At 34.0% G+C, this 16,263-nt stretch overlaps 1 protein-coding gene across 9 annotated transcripts in view; it reads right to left on the bottom strand.

The window, feature by feature from the left end:
* Positions 1-604: 604 nt before the first annotated feature.
* The window catches only part of RGS7 (regulator of G protein signaling 7), a 486,948-nt gene continuing 471,289 nt past the window's right edge, over positions 605-16,263 (bottom strand). For 8 of the 9 annotated variants that reach the window (XM_024976011.2, XM_059875223.1, XM_024976012.2 and 5 more), the window contains 3 exons: positions 13,993-14,082; positions 11,717-11,797; positions 1,211-1,297 (listed from right to left, as the gene is read on the bottom strand). In XM_024976011.2, coding sequence (XP_024831779.1) covers positions 11,723-11,797; positions 13,993-14,082 — 165 coding nt within the window. In that variant the 3' untranslated portion in view covers positions 1,211-1,297; positions 11,717-11,722. 9 annotated transcript variants of the gene reach the window in all.

The following is a 16,263-nucleotide window of genomic DNA, read 5'->3' as shown; positions in this document are numbered from 1 at the left end:
CCACTTGGCTGTTTGAACAAACGATGCAACTTTTCTCTGCTTCTGTGTTCTCAAAATTGCAGAAATAATCTTATAGGCCTGCTGTGAGAATTAAATGGGAAAATTTTGTGGGTATGTGAAGCCCATAATACAGTGGTAGGCACTTAGTTAGCACTCACTAAATATTAGTAATTACCATCATGCTCTCAAAGGAATTTGCAACCACCAGAGTTAAGAGCCACTGACCTAAGGCATTTTTATGATTATACTTTAAAGAATCAGTTCCTGAGTTGAGAATTCACACTAAAATGTAATTCTAAATAGAATATGCATTGGTAAAAGATAGAGACTCATATTCATAATTAGAAAGGCCTCATAAATAACTCGGAAAATGTGGGAGGTCATTTGTGTTGTTTTCCATAGGAGCAAACCCATCTTCCTGACCTGGGGTAAGCTCCCAGATGAATCACTTTGAATCTGCTCCTGGCTGCTCCACCATCCAAGCTTGTCTTGAAAACCCTGAAATAAACTTCCTAGGGTGAGAGCTTACATTGTGACTACATTTGTCAGTGCCTTCCCAGTATTTTCATTTTCAATTAGCACAGAAGTCAAAAGTTACAAAAGCAACGAGATTACGCATCTTTTAATGAAAGATAAAACAACAATATAAACATACACAAATTTACAGAGAAGGGATCAACTTTGATACATCTGGAGTAAAAGGTGTCTCTTATTTAAATATGGTATAAAAATAAATGCAAGAAACATTAACCAAGAATGTACAGACAACAGACAAAGACGTAAGTTTGTTTCTGACTGTGATACATTGGTGAAATGAAACTTTCTCTGCTAATTTATTATTTAATAAATGTGAAGCTGTATGTATACTTCTTGATATATGCTTTTTTCCTTTTACAATTCTTCCGGTTTGTGACTGAATTTTTAGTGACCTGTGTGTCTAGAAGAAGGTTTAAGAGAGAGAGAAAGGGGGGAAACAAAAGGTTTACTTCACTTGAACTGTTAAAAAGGAAAAGACACAGATCCAGCTTAATACAAGGAAGAAGTTAGCAGACATCCTGAAATGGAGGCGTCAAGATGGTAGAGTCCCTTGGAGATGGCAGTGCCTTAATGTACACAAAGAAAGAACAATTCAGGTCCTTTGCTCATGCAACATCTTGGTCTAATGTCCTCTGCTCCAGGTAACAACAAAGAACTACAAAGTATATGCAGTGACTCCAGTTCGCTTTCATGCTACAAGATGATCCTTTTAATAAGACTGAACGAGGCTTGTTAACCTCTTTGACGTGAGAGATTTCCCCTGAGGAAAAATATAAACAAGGGAAGAAAGAGAAAACAATATGATCACTGAAAACCTGCTTAAGAGTAACATGTTTATTGCAGCTGATACTGTACAAGGGTCAAAAGGGAACCCTTTAGGTGCATCTTAGTTCAAATTTCATGACCAAGTTCCCTCCCTTCCTCCACATCAAACAAAATGATCCTTCCTTTTTCCATCCTCCCACCCCTCCACCCACTTCCTCCCCCTGTAAACAGACTGATGGGTTCACAGCACAGATCAGCAAATCATAAAACATGTCCAAAATGTTCCACTGAGGCTTAGCAATGATGCAACACCTAGGTTTGCAACTGGTTATAACATGTTACAGCAAACTTTAGGAAGTTGCTCTGAAAGATAGCGATGTGATGCATTCTTGTCCAACTGCTAAGATTAGTGTTGCATTTATAAATATCTAGATGTGCACAGGGTATGATTTAATTAAACAAAATGATTTTTGAGGGTGAGACTGCTGGAAACTCATGATTGAATCTATTCCCTATCCTATATGGTAATGGAAAAACAAACAATCGGTGCCTAAAAGTTGAGAAAAGTCTATTTGCTTTGTACTTCAAACTGTAAATGTCTTCCTGTAATGGAATGTCAAACTGTAAATGGAAAACCATTTGATTTCCTCTAACCTCAACCTCAGAAAAAACCCTACATATTCTGATCCCACTTATTGTGTTAATAACTATTATACATATTCATTTTTTGAACATCTTGATAGTTAAAACTGTCCCTGTAAATTGCAAATACTCTAGAGAAAGGTATGAGATTTTAAATTTCTGATCAGAATAACAGATTGTCAATTTGGTTATTTCTGTTTTATCCCTCACTGTATATGTTTAGTATAAAAAATAGGTGGAATTTGTACTTCTCAGAGGATAAAATAATAAGGGAAAATCAAAAGATTTTTTGAGAAATATATTTTAGTAATGTTGGTCATAGCAATAGTCTTGATTTACTCCTTAACGTGGCTCAGAGTTTGATAAATGAGTGGTGTGGTCTGGGGAGAGAAATCAGCATTCATGACTATATTTTGGAAAAAGAATGATATATTTAAAAAATGATTAATGATTCCAGACTCAATCTTTCTTTACATACTGTACAGTAACTGACAAGGTCTTTTTGTATACTTGAACAGCAGTAATAAAAATGAAGCACCATTCTCTTTTAATTGGGGAAAAGGAGTTCATAACTTAGCTTTTAGCAGGTTTTGACATCTGATTGTAGAAGAGCCAGTTTAGCAAAGGACTTTCCCACTTAGCTACGCTCTAATCACTTTATGGGAAGAAAAATACTGAAAGCAAAGGCAGATTTCTGACAGGAAGCCCTATTTTACATTGGCCTTCTGGGCAAACTCTGCTTTGCTTCTTCTTGGCACTTCTGTGCTTGTTTCCTTCTCATTCACAAAATGGGAATAAGTACCTATTTTAAAAGCTTTTCCTGAAGAATAATACAAGTAAATTACTTAAAACTATTTCAGAACATTCTGTGTACTCAGTTTGCTAGTCATTACCTTATTATATAATTACCATCATTATTAGTATTACTACTGTTACATTCTTTCTCATCAGGATACTGACACCCAAAGTCACTTTTCTGACTCTGAAAAGAACACAAAATTTCTCATGAATTTGGAAGCTAACATTATACTACTTTTACACTCCAATACCTTAATCAAATAATGTTTGAATAAAAAAACTACTTTTCTATACTTGAAAATTACATTATTTTATATAGCTACTACTTTTTTCTCTTATGCTACTAATGTGTGCATATATATTCATTCTGATACTAATGTATTTTTAAAAGGTGCTTACTGTTTCTAATGCCATTTGTGGGGTGGGGAGAACCTATACTGGTTGATGTATAAGAGTGAATTCATATTTGAGTTGAGGAGGAAGAGGAAGATGCTAACATAAAACTATTTATATTAAAACTAAAGATTAATATAATTTGGTTCAAACTATTGGGAGGATGCGGAGAAGACAATGGTACCCCACTCCAGTACTCTTGCCTGGAAAATCCCATGGACAGAGGAGCCTGGTAGGCTGCAGTCCATGGGGTCACTAAGAGTTGGACACGACTGAGCAACTTCACTTTCACTTTTCACTTTCATGCATTGGAGAAGGAACTGGCAACCCACTCCAGTGTTTTTGCCTGGAGAATCCCAGGGACGGGGGAGCCTGGTGGGCTGCTGTCTATGGGGTCGCACAGAGTCGGACATGACTGAAGCGACTTAGCAGCAGCAGTAGCAGCACTGGGAGGATGAATAACATAGGTTGAAATAAGAAGCCATTTGCAACTCAGAGTCATTTTTCATTTTGATCAGTGGAAATGATGTCATATTTGTAAATGTAACAAATGGTAATATGGTTCTCTACCTACTTTTCCCCTCAAATATCTATGAAGTTATTAGTATTGTCCTGGTATTGTCTTCATTTTTAAAGGGGGGGTTGAGGTACAGATTTAGCTTGGTAAGCTGTTGTAGCAGGAAATAATTTAAAAATACTCACTCATGGAAGCCCATGGAGAAATACAGGCCTACAGTAAATCTGGGGTTTGTGGTAATAAGAAAGAAGATGAACAGAAATGGGAGAATATATGTATATATGTTAACAAACCCACACAAGAAACTCTTCTGAGATGTGGACTCACCAAATACATAATAAGGGTATTTGTTTTGTGTATTGAGACAATTAAAAGGCAAATTTAGGTATATCTAGTTAAAAAAAAAAAAAAAAAAAAACCTAAGTGCCTCACCCAAGGGTCAAAGTAAATAGCATGGACACCCAAGTGAGTTATCTAGATTTAAAGACCTAGATCACGTGGATGTGTCTGTAAGCCCTGTGCAAATCTTGTCTTGTTCACGTACTGGAAAGAAAAATGCCGTGCAAAGGTATTTTGTGCACTCTCTAGTGTGCAAAGAAATATCAGTTTCTCACTCTATTGGAAAATCTTAAAAAGAACACTAATTCTTTTTTGCAGGTAAGAAAGAATATACTTGCACATCAGATGTTTTGTAATAATCCTTTTCAGTGTGGATCCTTGGAGGCTGTATTAAATCATCTTAAAAGATAATCATGAAGTTATCTGATTTTTGCTAATTTTTCTGAGTTGAAGAATCTGGGAAAATTTCATAGTTAAGGTCTAAAAATCTTAATTCTGGAAACTAAAAGGGCTAAAATTCCTTACCAATAGCATGTTTTTTTGTTTGTTTGTTTTTACCAAATTGCTTACAATTGAATTCTGTATGAATAATGACTATTTTCAACCCAATGACTACATTTGTGCTATGTCATTTATACCCGTTCTTAATAGATTCTAAAGGAAATGAATTTGAAAAAGAATGGATACATGTAATGTTTATGTATAACTGAATTACTTTGCTGTGTACCTAAAAATAACACAGTTAATCAACTATGTTATACTCCAATGTAAAATAAAAATTAAAAGAAAGGAAATAGATTACATTGGAAATGGAAATCTGTATAGAAAGACAAAGACAGAAACTCAAAACGAAAATTCAGCATCCTGTGAGATTTTATAATATCTAGTTAATGGACAATATGCTAGCACATGATCAATTTCAGGACAAAATTAACCTGACTTTAACTGGCATCTAAGTGAAGACAGATTCTCTGGATAATCTACAGTATAGCTATCACATAAACAAAGCAGTTTTTCTAGTGTCTCACAATAAAATTTCATCTCCACCAAACTAATTCCTTCCTTTTAAAATGTTGCATGGAGATTTTGTTATATTTAGGAAAATAAAACTCCCCCCAATAAAACAACCTATGTGCTCATTCTTAGTTTTCTCAAGTTGACTATCAAACATTATGAATTTCACATGATATACAATTTTTTCTTGGTTTTAAAGTAATAACAGAAAGTTGACAAAGAGCTGTGCATCCCTAGAAATGGAAATAAAGATCAGGCTCTTAGCTCCGTATGAGAGCCCTCAGTGTTTGGGAGATGGAAGTAAATGTCCACACGTCTTTCCTGCAGACACTAATCCATGAAGGAAGTAGGAGAGAAGCCATATTTGCTCGGGTGACTAGCTACTTGTTTTATTACTGTCATAAAACATAAAAACAATGTACTCAGTCTTTACCAGTCTACAGGACACAAACCAACACTAACTGAAGGGATGGATTTTTAGAAGATAGCCATCAAAGAGCTTAAAGGGTAGGAAATTAGCAGGATCTTTTGGATTAAAAAAATATTAACATCTTAACTCTTATTCCTACTTGTTTGTTTCATATCACTACCTCCTAGTCTTCCCCATGTGTTGCTGTAGACTTAGAAATACCTTCTAGAATGCCTTGTCAGCTCCAGAGGCTCTGGGACCAGGAGAGGGCAAATCATGTCATTGACTTTCTACTGGTGTATGTGACCCAGCTATCAGACCTGTGCTGAGCTCCACAGCTGCGTAATAAAAAGAGCTGACTGATGGTAATGAGATGCCTTTGGACTAGAGATAAGAAACGTACATGCTCATGTCAGGCTGAACTAAAGGATATGTTTGTTTATTCTCATGTGAAATTGCACCTGCTTCGCTTAAAAAATATAAAAGTCTTTGCCTGGGTTTCAAAATCATTTTGAAACTGGCTTCCTTGGCCTTTCAAACTAACTATTGTCACTCCACAGAATGGTTCTGTGGCTGGTCTTTGCACCTGCTACTCTCTGAGCTTGGGTTCTTCTCACTCTTCAGATAAACTTCTTATTCAAGTTTTTGCTGAAGTCTTCTAATTGCCCCTTAGGTTCTTCTGCAGTTTACCTCTCTTGATTCTTTGTCAGTGCTTTTTTTCCTCTGGGTCGGAAGATCCCCTTGAGGAGGGCATGGCAACCCGCTCCAGTATTCTTGCCTGGGAAATCCCATGGACAGAGGAGACTGGTGGGCTACAGTCCATGGTGTCACAAAGAGTTGGACATGACTTAGTGACTAAACAACAACAGTAAGTGCATTTTTTTTAAATGCTGTTTTGTACAATCCTCTAAGTCACCTGGCTTGATAAAGCAATTGATACCTGTTAAACAATCTTAATATTATAGAAGTCTCCAAAAATCTACTTGCTTCTTTGCATGAGTTGAGTTCCTTGACTGGAAGTCATAGTTTAGGAATGGGCTTCTAGAAACCAGGGTAATGAGATTCAAATGTATTGGTACAAGTAACTTTCAGGGGAGGAGAGGCACGGTAGAATGAGAAAAGGGAGCATGTTGGACACACCGTATTAAGTAATTAACTGATAGAATTTGGGTCTTTTTAACTTTTATTTTGCCCTGGTTGTTGCCATCAGTGAAACTAAGAGGGGATATGTTGAGGGAATTGAACTAGGCTAGGGGTTTGGAAAAATCCTGCTTCAAATGAAACCAAGTCCCCTAGGATAATTTTCAGGTACGTTTACTGAAACATGGTGGATAATTTCAGCAAAACTGAAAAGTGTGAGTTCCTTGAAAATTAAAGAAAACTCAATTAGTGAGAATTAAGAAAGAAAAAGAAAAGAAAGAAGGGAGGGATGGAGAAAGAAAGAAAGGAAGGGGATTCTATAGCTAGTTTGGAGGCTAGTATATTTAATGTTGAAAACAGGAAGAAATTCTGTTATGTACTTAAAAGAGATGGTTTATGAACATATTTATATACCAGTTCTTATTAGTAGCTTCTTGTGTGGTTTGAGATAGAAAAAGTAAAGCCAAATACTTTCATTTCCTTAGTTAAGAATAGCTTCCTGAAATAAAAATAGCGCATATCCATTAGAGAAAATGAGGAAAACATAGAAAAATATAAAGAAGAAATAAACATTACTCAAAGTACAATTATTTACATGTTAATATATCCTTCTATTTTTTATACAAAAATATTTTTATTTATTTTTTTAAAAAAACTAAAATTATACTGTGCATAGTACTAAAGCTTATTATGAGTAATATGCTAATTAAAAATGATCATATTTTGATCAATTACCCATGTAACATATATTTTGTTCAAATTCAACACATTAGTGGGAAAGGAAATCAATTTAGAAAGATGCTACCAACATTTAGAAAAAAATCACATATCATAGAATAAATAAAAACATATTAGGGTAAGTTGCATATAATAAGGGAATGTGTTATTTCTGAAAGGTTATTTTAGTCCTATACACATATAAACATGCATAAGTACAGTTTATATATACATACACACACACTCACAAACATATATATATTGCATTACTATGTCATAGTAATGGGTTGCAATAAAAAAAGATGAAAGCCAATGCTCTAAAATCTATTCTTTAATAACTGCATCAGGTTGATATACCTTAATGCATTTAAGAAATTCACAATTGTATATTCAGATTGTGTTTTATTTTTGGCCGTTATACGATGCAATGAATATTTTTGTGTACAAACATCTGGGTTTTGTTAGAATTAAATTGTTAGAAGCTGAAATACTGATTGAATGTGAAGGAATATTTTTGAAGCTTTTGACACATTGTATAAAGTTCTCTGCAAGAAAATGATTAGAAATTCATATCCCTACTAAGTGTGAACAATATGTGAATTCACCAATTTCCTTATCCTAGATATTATTATTTAAAAAAACTAATCTATTGGAGGAAAAAGTTATTTTGTTGCCTTTTGAATTAAATTTGGTTATTAATATAGGTTTCCTTTTTTTTTATATATATATTTATTGACTATTTGTATTTCCTCTGTTAAAACCGATCAAGACCTTTGCTTATTTTTCTAATGGCGTATTGCTCTTCTGATTTTTTTTTTGCAAAGAACTCCCCATATAAACCACATTAGATCTTTGTCAATTACATGCTCATTTACTTGTTTTTAAAGAGTTCACCGGACTTGAGAACAGGAAGTTGCTTTAAACAAGTAAGGCATTTAGCAGTCTTTCATGGTATTTCTGTGGATAAGACAGAAAAAGAGGAAGTTCGTAACTAAATAAACAACTACCTTTAAGGTGTGCTAATTTTTGGAGTAGTGGAACTCTCTTCATTTCTGTTCTTAGGACATTTTAATCAGCAATTTGCTTGACTAAATTGATATAATTCTGCAAAATGAATGCACGAATGATGCCAATTTGCTAATCTTGGTTAAAAGACAGGATAACAAAGAGATACTCCAAAAAATTACATAATGCGATAACTCACAAGATAAAATTTAATGGAAAGAATAAAGAACTTACACGAAAATTGATAAACAAACAATAAACCAAAAGTCTAGCAGCAAAAGAGAAGATTGAGGAGATATAATCGTAGTTCACAAGAAAAAAAAAAATTTTAGATTTAAAAAACATTTTAAGCCCCAAATAACCTGGCTGCTGTGACTGCAATCTGATGCAATTTTCAGGGTGAACTGTGCTAGTTACGTATATTCCTTCTTTCCTATTGGGCATTTGATATTTCTAATCTATGCTGGTTCGGTTACTTCTCAAGTGTTGTGAGTCTGCATGAGTAGATTTGACACAGCATTGCCCTCTCCCAGGTTTGCTCCACAACTGGTCTGAGGTTGTATTTCCAAAGCCTGGCATCTATATTATTATGGGTGGGAAGGGTGGGCTCAGTGTACAATAATGGTGATTGTTAGCATATGGAAAGGAAATTTCATGCCAGATTTCATGTTTAATAAAACCAAGATAAAAATCATTTGACCAGGGACTAGAAATAATCCATAGAGTTTTAGAAAGCATCTTAAAACAGCATAAAACTGCCAGAAAACACTGTAATTCTTCATAGATTGAAGACTAATTGACAAGGAAGCCTGCTATTAATGTGTAATACAAGTGCTTTGGAAATCAAGAATACAAACTCTGACTTCTCCCTTCTACAAGTTATTTTCCCTTCTAGTGTATGTATATCTTGCATTAGGGCAAACGTAATGATAAGAGAGAGAAAAATAAATAGACATCTCTTCTTTTGTGATTTTGTATTCCATTTAACTGAGGAATTCAATTTTTTATAAGAAAAAATGAATATTTAACTTGATGAATGCCTATGACATTTTGAGCTATAATGGCAATGAATAAAGAAAGAACGAAATAAGGAACAACATAAATGTCCATCAATAGAGGAATAGAAAAATAAATTACAGGTATATACATTCAGAGGAATTTTGTGCAGCCAATAAACAGAATTGTGTAGAATATGAAATGACCTGGAAGATATTTCTGATGCAATTTAAGCAAATAAAGCATGTTTAAAGAATTTCTTAAATCTATTTATTTGTACAAGTACTATTTACGGCTGCTTCTGGCTAAAGAAATTGTTGATGAAGAAATTGAGGTGTAGCAGTTTAACTGACTTCTAAAAATTCATATGGCAAGAAAGTATGAGACTGGGTTTCAAGCCTAAATATTAATATTTCAGGTTTCCAGTGCTGGGTATAATAGGAAGAAAATGAGTACTCTATAAAGTAATGAATTTAAAGTCAGAAAAATTTCCTTCTAGTCCTGACTTTCTCTCACCTATAAAATGGGTACAATAATGAGTATTATATTACCTAACTAGCAGGTTCAGATTAAATTAAATTAGATAATATAAAGTACCTGGTGAAGAGCCTGGCACATGGCAGGTACTCATTGAATGTGAGTTACTATCATTATCTCACTTTCCCCAGGTCCTTTCAGAGTTTACATATTGTTTAAAAGTATTTCCCCAAGCTCATTTCTTAGACACTTTATCTCGTAGCTTTGTTATATTTACCAGAGCAACTTCCACATAGAACTCTTTTAAAATGTTTATTTAAACTCTATATTTCCTCCATTATTTCTATTTAGTTATAATAAAACCACTCATTCATTATCTTGTGTTAAAATCATTTTATTGATCCTATAAAGGCATCCCATAAAATTTATTATGTAAGTACTTCAGATGCCTATCACAACTGCTGACTCTAAAAGGAATCATAATATTGAGGAACACTGAACCAAGAGGAAATAAAAAAATAAATGAAAATAGAAAGTTAAAGGGAACTTTAAATAGAAATTAACCATCAAAAGATTTAATGGTATACAGTATAATATTTTTAATTTTTGTATAAAAATAATTTTCAGGATAGAAATTCACTTCTCATGCCTAATCAAATAAATGCAGTAATTTGTAATCTACTGAGGAAATGAGAGAGCCTTTCTAATTTTTTACCCCATTTCTTCAGAGTACTACCAAAACAAAATATTCAATAAAGATATTACTTTTCATTTTCCTGGATAGAAAAGGATTAACCCTAAATAACTGTGTCTGAAGCTTACCTGAAATTTATCAGTATGCTGTGTGTGTATATGTGTTCTGGTATGAATGTTACTCAACTTATCTTTCTTCAGTAATCTCAGCCTTTTGTACCATTCTCCTTAAAAAGATGGTTGCCTTTCCTGGCCTAATGAAATCCTATTTACCCAGTTAAATGTAACTTCTGAAAATTCTCATATTATTCATGGACTCTACTTATTCACCCTAATAAATAGAAATAGTTTATCTTTCTCCTGTACATCATAATATTTTGTTTATATCATTATGTACTGTAGCAATTTAGGTCTTGTTCTTAAGATATAGCACAATGTCTGGAGTATAGTTGGCACTTGGTGTATAAATTCTGATTGAAGGTGCATAGGATTACTTCCTCACTTCCTCTTATTTCCTATCGATCTTTTCTTAAAGTTTGCAATGAATGACAATGTGGTGCTACTTTAAGGGTTGAGGAAGTTGGTCAGATGTGGGGATGGTGTTGGAGGAAAGACAGCCATTTTGCTTTCCCTTTCCATCTTCCATAAATTGCATTATATGTTTTTAATTATATCACAGAAATTTCCAATCCAATTGCTCAAGAACAATATTCTGTCAGCACTATGTTAGAAAAGAATGAATTTGAAACAATTCTTAAACAATACACAGAGCACTGTGCAACATCCTACGGTGACTTTCTCCAGCAAAATCTTGAGGCATTTCTTTAGCATTGTCTTTATCTTCCCATGGTGACTTATGAGGCATGCTTAAGAAAAATTTTTATTAAAGGTCAGAGATTCCAAAAGATCCAGCCAAAATTTTGGGAAGTTAATAGTGTGATTAATTCTTGGAGTCCTTCATTTTCCAGTCCTTTAATTTGTGCAATCACAATGAATGTTCAAAGTATATACTGCTTTTTAAAGTCTTTTAATTGGGAATTCATAAAAATAACTGATTAACATTCCCCACCACAAGGAGCCTTGAAGGAGACTAAAAACAAAAACCGTATTTTTGCTGAATCCAATTAGCTTACATTTCAACACACATAACTCCACTTAACTGGCCATCACAGCAAAAGCCACAACACACACCCACAGCAGCAGCAGCATGGAGCTGACCACACAACTCAACAGACAATGCAGACAAACTGGAGTATAAACCAAGATTTTTCTACCTCTTTTCATAACAGGTTAGTGCTGGCCCTCAGTGTTGGTGTACAGTTTTTATGGCATGGGAAAATAGGGATGTTTCTGCCCTATAAAAATAAATGTGTTGAAGGCTTTAGTTTGAGCTTATACAATGTCAGAAAGTTCCAAAGGCACTGGCACAATACCAAAAAAAAAAAAAGAATCTCACAAACAAATATATCACTAAAACACATGGCAAGATACTAAGAAAACACTGGTAGGAAAACAACTGATTTCCTGGATGATTTATGCAATAGTTTTCAATACTTTGCTGAAAAATAACGAATGAGAAAGGCATGCTAGTGGGTCTTTGGTGGGCATTTATTGTCACCAACTCCCATTCATACTGAGTCTGGCTCTGGCTTTACACTGTTAAATAAGTCATTTTCTCTCTGCAAAAGTAGGAGACACAGAACCCTCATAGTTCTTAATCTTTTAAGCCTTAGGAAAAGCTAAGGGATAGAGTACAGAAATTCATGCACTATTGTTAACAAAGACAGAGATATATAGAATAAAAATAAAAATATAAATAGTTATTTCTTCATTTTATGTATCATAATACACACTACTTTCCAAGTCTTAGTTTGACACATACAGATTTTCACATATGATATCTTTATCTACTCTAGGAAGTGTTAGGACAGAAAGGTAAGTAGGAAGTTCTGAACTTGAATAAAGACATAAATACTTTTGCTGTTACATCAAAGGATGCAAGATGGAATATGGGGCTTGAAACTGGGAACATTTCCCAAATGGACTTCATGATTTGTAATTCTTTAAAAATGAAAACTTACCACATTCTGTGCAAAGTTTTCAAAACATGTTCTGCGGTCCATTGAATATCCCGACTTATATGTGTGGGGTTGGGCAGGGCAAAGAAAAATAACAAGCAGAGAGAAAAAGAGAGAGAGAAAAGGAAGGAAGAAAGGAAGGCAGGCAAAAGCCAGAAAGAAAAATGGCAGAAAAAGACAGGGTGATGAAATGACGCAACACCAAATTCATGTTCTAAATCACAGGGATCAGGAAAACAGGACAGCTGCCACCAAAGGCCTCTTGTCACAGGGCATGGGCTCTGTTTGCATTAACGCTTATAACACCAAAACTCTTCTTGTGCAAACAAAATGATGTGATTTCAAGCAAAATCGAATGACACTGAAATAAAGTAGATATGTTTAGGTTTTATGCTGACGTTTTTAAAGCCTACATTATTGAAAATCTAGTGGCTTATATTCAGAATGTCCTCATAATTTTCTACTGGTACTAAATTTCTGTTGATATCATTAATTCTGTAGACCACTGCTGTCCAACAGAACTTTCTGAAGGCATGGAAATTTCATTCTATACTAATATTTCAGAAGTCTTTAGCTGTGGCCATTGAGTAAGAGAAATTCGGTTAGAATTTTATGTAATCTTAACTAATTTAAATTTAAACCATTGCATGTGCTGGTGGTTTCTGTACTGGTCAGTGCAACTGTCTGGTTGCAAAGTCAATTGACTTTGAAAAATATCATTAGCTTAAGTGATGATCATGAATTATACAAAATTATCATTTCATCTCAGAATTTCAAGAAGCTATGGACTATTTTAATATTACAAAATAATGAATGATGTTGATGTTTACATACAGATTTTCCATTTTCTGTTAAACTGATTAATAAGGTGTTACTGACAGTGAGACTTTCATTATAAACATTAATTGAACAATGTAGCCTACTGCAGTTCTTCAAAAATATGCTAGCAGCTCTTAGGTATGAAGCCTCATCACAGGGATACTAAGTGACTCAGGATAAATGCCAAATGAAAATATTTGGAAGCAAATATTTAGTTTGCTGATAGTTGCTGCATTTTGGCAACTATCATAGGAAAAAAGTGAGTTATGAGGCATATACATACATTCCAGTTTACAGGATGAGGAAAGTCCTCCCTGAGTTTTTAATCTGATGGCATTGTTCTTTTCTTTATTGTAATTTCTTATTTCCTTAAACTGGCATACAGAAGACTAACATGAAACATGAGAACAGCATCTTAAAACCTTTGTAAAGCATGGACATCTGCCGAGACAAACACGCAATAAAGAAAATAAGCAATCAACAGGCAGAAACACATATAACTTAAATGACCCTGATAAAATGCAAGGATTTGGGGAAAGGTCTTGGAGTGTATCCACTTACCATTTGTCCAATACTGTGGTCCCAGCAGAGATACCTACTCCAAATAACTATAACTGAGAACCAAGTCATAAAAGTTCACAAAGAACCAATACCTTTTTCTTTGCCTGTAGAAGTTCCTGATAGGCACTGGATCTTATAAAACGTGGATATGAATCACTTTTCATCAGTTTGTAAATGTGCTCCTAAAAAGAAATAATGGTTGAAGTGCCTCTTTATTATTTCTCAGGAAAAATCAAATACTGTGATAAGAATGCAACATCTGATTCAAAAACAAATCTGGAATAATGATAATGCTGATGAGAATATTTTATATGCTTATAGAACAATTTAGACCTTCAAATTTATTATTTTATTCAAGGATCCATGTTTAAACTGGTTTGGGAGCTATGGAGGAGGCAAATCAAATCCAGTCCTTAAAAAAAATGGGATTTAGTTAGTTGACTGTCATCACGTAATTTCAAATCAAGTTGTTGATTTATATAGACCATTAAGATAAATAAATCTGCTATCTCTTAAGATTAAGCCAAAAGAGAATGATGCAAAGTCAGGATTCAATCATTCTAGATACCCTGGCATTTATATGTACTTGGAGGGTTCAAACTTTCCAAATGAATCATCTCATTGGTGAAAATTGTTATGCAAATCTACTTTAGGCCAGAGCATAAGTCCAGAAATAAATTTTGTGATATTTAATTGCTTAACGTCCTAATTTGTATGCATGTTTTGACTTACTCTGAAATATATTAAGTAAATATTCAATAATCCTAATCAATTTGCAATGTTTTGTTTCGAAGATGAATATTGGTAGACAAAGGAAAAAAATATATTCATTTAATTCAACGTTGGCCCAATTCAAGGAGATTCTGCTTTGGTTTATTGCAGCCTAAGGGAGCATAAATGCTCCTTGCTCATTCTAGTCTGTTAGAGGCAGAGTTCTGAACTATTTGAGAGTATCCTGAATGTCCCAGTGTCTACTTGTTTGGAGAAAACATGTATTTTAAGAGATGACTTAGTTTCCTGGTCTTAAATACACCAGTAATCATTTGTAGTTACTGTGAATCCACTTAATGACATTCAAGATTAATCCTCAGTAATCCTGACATTCAGGCTCTCTAGCCCAAGGTTCGTCTCCAAAAGTATGGTACATTTGGAACTGTATCAGAATTTGTTGTTGGAAAAGTGGGGCGATGTTTTATTTTGGACTCAAGCATTTTGGGATTCAGATCCTATCTTGCTCAAGATTTACCACTTACAAACATGTTAATTTCGACAATTTTATTCACTTCTCTGAGCTTCGATCTTCTAGTCTATAAACTAGAGTTATTGTCAGGATTTGAGGAATGATCAACATTTAGCAAAGTATGGGGGAATGCATAGTAAGTGCTCAAATATGTTTGAGTATGTGCCAGGTACACTTCCAAGTGCTTGCCTCTATTAGTTAATTAAATTCTCACAGAACCTCAACAAGGTTGGCAACCATTTCCATATATATTTTAAATATGAAGTAACTAAAGCACAAAGAGGTACTTGCAATAGGTCACAGGGCAGAGCTCAGAACAGAACCCAGACAATTTGCCTTCAGAATCTGCTTTCTTATTACACTGTATCTCTTCTTAAACAGTGGCAAGAGTTTTTATTATTGTATTTTTGAATATAGGGTTTATAAACCCACAAAAAACTGGGATTAAATAGCTGAGGTTGACTGAAAAAAGCCTATGGTCAGGTGGTAATATTTTCTATAGAAAATTATGCCTTTTCCTTTTATTGAAGACACATTAAGCAAAAATATTTTTCAATGACACAGATAACAAAGAAATGTTCTTTTTAAGACTTTTGGGAAGGTCATTCCAAATATTTTACACATTGTTGACTCTACAAAAATGCTTGAAAGTTTATCTTGAATTGAAAGAAAGATAAAACAGCAGAGAAATAAGCAAGAGAATTTTCCTCCTGCTCTCTCTCATGTGTCTCCATAAAATATAATTATTTCCACATAGAAGACCATGGCAGAGCCAGGGTGAATGAATGGGTTTCTGGTTGGCTGTTTCAACCTGTGTTAGTTTCCTGCACAGTGGCTCATTTCTTTTTAAACCAAAGCCAGTGATAAATATATTTTATACTGAGAGTAAAAATAAGAAAGGAATTTTCTGTACCTCATGCTTCATCTTCTATATTTTCTCTTAGTAACATAGCTATTTAAAAAACAAGACACTTTTTAGAGCTAACATTCATCTGTAAAAGAGGTTTTAAGAAATTATGAAACATGTTTGTTCAGGTTTAAAAGCCAATTTCAACACATCATTAGGAAATGATATCCTCTCGTTACACATTTATTTTTCCTCTTGAGCACAATATACTTTTTT

The sequence above is a fragment of the Bos taurus genome, chromosome 16 (assembly GCF_002263795.3).
Source record: "Bos taurus isolate L1 Dominette 01449 registration number 42190680 breed Hereford chromosome 16, ARS-UCD2.0, whole genome shotgun sequence".
NCBI classification, from domain to species: domain Eukaryota; kingdom Metazoa; phylum Chordata; class Mammalia; order Artiodactyla; family Bovidae; genus Bos; species Bos taurus.
The sequence above is the reverse complement of the archived record's forward strand: the minus strand, read 5'-3'. Positions and strand labels throughout refer to the sequence as shown.